General features: G+C 43.7%; 1 protein-coding gene across 1 annotated transcript; it reads left to right on the top strand.

Moving 5' to 3' along the window:
• The first annotated feature begins 1,179 nt into the window (after window positions 1-1,179).
• LOC112589718 (uncharacterized) lies at window positions 1,180-1,635 on the top strand. Its single transcript, XM_025304097.1, has one exon. It carries the CDS (start codon window positions 1,180-1,182, stop codon window positions 1,633-1,635), a length of 456 nt encoding a protein of 151 aa, XP_025159882.1.
• Window positions 1,636-1,971: the final 336 nt, after the last annotated feature.

Genomic DNA, 1,971 nt, shown 5'->3' with positions numbered 1-1,971 from the left:
AAAAGGATGTGGAGTGCTCAAAATATATTACTAGAAAAGTGATGAATATTTCTTTTATTATATTTTACATTAAGAAATCAAAGCTTTTTTTTTAAATATGATCACATAAGTTATAACTTTATATATTAAAAATACTTACAAAGAGAATGACACAACTGTCCCTCACCGATTTGAATGGGCTTTCGATATGTTGTAGAGCAGAGCTGGACACTTCGGGCGATCTGCACATTTCGGGCGAAATTCAATAGGTGACGCCTACCGTCCCTCTCGCACCGCTCCGTGCTCAGCGGCCGGGGTGACGATCGCGGTGCACTCAGGCCCGTCGCTGTATAAGAAATCAGCTGGGGCGTCACATTATTATTAAAATTGTTTTCTCGTTTAATAATCACGTTAAAATATATATGTTTATGTGTTATATATGTATGTATGTATGCGTATACAGGGTGTTTGATAGCTGATCATGCAGACGAAAGTTGGAGATAGATTGGGTGTAGCCGAGAAGAAAAGTCATGTACCATAATATCAAATTGGCAATAGTTACCGAGTTATTAATTAAAACATGTGAGCCAACGAGCGCGTAGAGAGCGCAGGGCGGCCGCAGTAAGCACGTAGATATTTGATACAAGCGGAGTCAGCGAGTGTCGGTAGGCAAGCGCGCGCGGCGAAGGGCAACGTAAGCGACAAGAAGCGATCGCGCACGACGAGGAACGAGCGAGCTTTTTCTTTATAGCTTTTTCCTTATAGCTCGCTCGCTCCTCGTCGTTCGCGCTCGCTCGCCTCTTGTCGCTTGCGCTCGCTTGCTCCTCGTCGTGCGCGATCGCCTCTTGTCGCTTACGTAGCCCCTCGCCGCGCGCGCTCGCCTATCGTCACTCGCTGACTCCGCCTGTATCAAATTTCTTCGTGCTTACTGCAGCCGCCCTCCGCTCTCTACGCGCTCGTTGGCTCACATGTTTTAATTAATAACTCGATAACTATTGCCAATTTGTCATTATGGTATATGACTTTTCTTCTCGGCTACACCCAATCTATCTCCAACTTTCGTCTGCATGATCAGCTATCAAACACCCTGTAGATGTTTTGCAAGGCATTGTGCACGCTTACAACCACACTCGACATTCCACCATTAAAATAGAACCGGCAAGCGTCACGTTGAAAAACGCACGCATCACTCGTGAACATATGCAGCAGCGATACCATCATCTCGATAAACTCGATCGAAGAAATCATAGTCGAGGAGCTAAATACAAAGTGGATGCACTAGTGTGGGTCAATAAAGCGAAAGGAGTCTTTGAGAAAGGATATGAGGCGAACTGGTCGGAAGAAATATTTCGTATTCACCGTATTCTCGAATGGCGAAATCCTCGTATGTACAAATTGCGTGATCTGTCAGGTGAAGTGATCGATGAGATATTCTACGAGCAAGAACTAACCGGGGTAAACAAAAACTTACAAGAAGAAGAATTTATCGTAGATAAGGTGATACGACGCCGAGGACGAGGAGCTAATAAAGAATTTTTCGTCAGCTGGCGGGGTTACCCTTCTAAATTCAATTCCTGGATAGCTGCTTCGAATATAAAGCTGCTTCCAAACCATGATGGGGGAAAACCAGTTTCTCATGATACTACCGAGCAATAGTAGCATGTGACACTATCCCGAAAATACAACTACTTCATTTATTACGGAATTGCCTTAACCGTTTGAGTCCCAGGGGGTATTGAAAAAACACTGTCGAAGAATCCCAAACAGCTCAACCGCGTTTTCTATAAATGAGTATGAAAAGACCCAAGCAGCGCGATAGTTTGTTTATTTTACATCGATAAATCCCAATCGGACCAATACCGCTTCTTGTATTTGTTAGGTAACGCGATTCTCGTCTTTTTCTCATCGCTCTGTCACATTTATTGTAGTTTGCAAAGCGATCGGACGTATTCTTGCGTAAGTGTTTCTCATTGTTAATAATTGTGTGTTTCA

The sequence above is a fragment of the Harpegnathos saltator genome, unplaced genomic scaffold (assembly GCF_003227715.2).
Source record: "Harpegnathos saltator strain DR-91 unplaced genomic scaffold, Hsal_v8.6 scaffold59, whole genome shotgun sequence".
Taxonomy (NCBI): domain Eukaryota; kingdom Metazoa; phylum Arthropoda; class Insecta; order Hymenoptera; family Formicidae; genus Harpegnathos; species Harpegnathos saltator.
The sequence above is the reverse complement of the archived record's forward strand: the minus strand, read 5'-3'. Positions and strand labels throughout refer to the sequence as shown.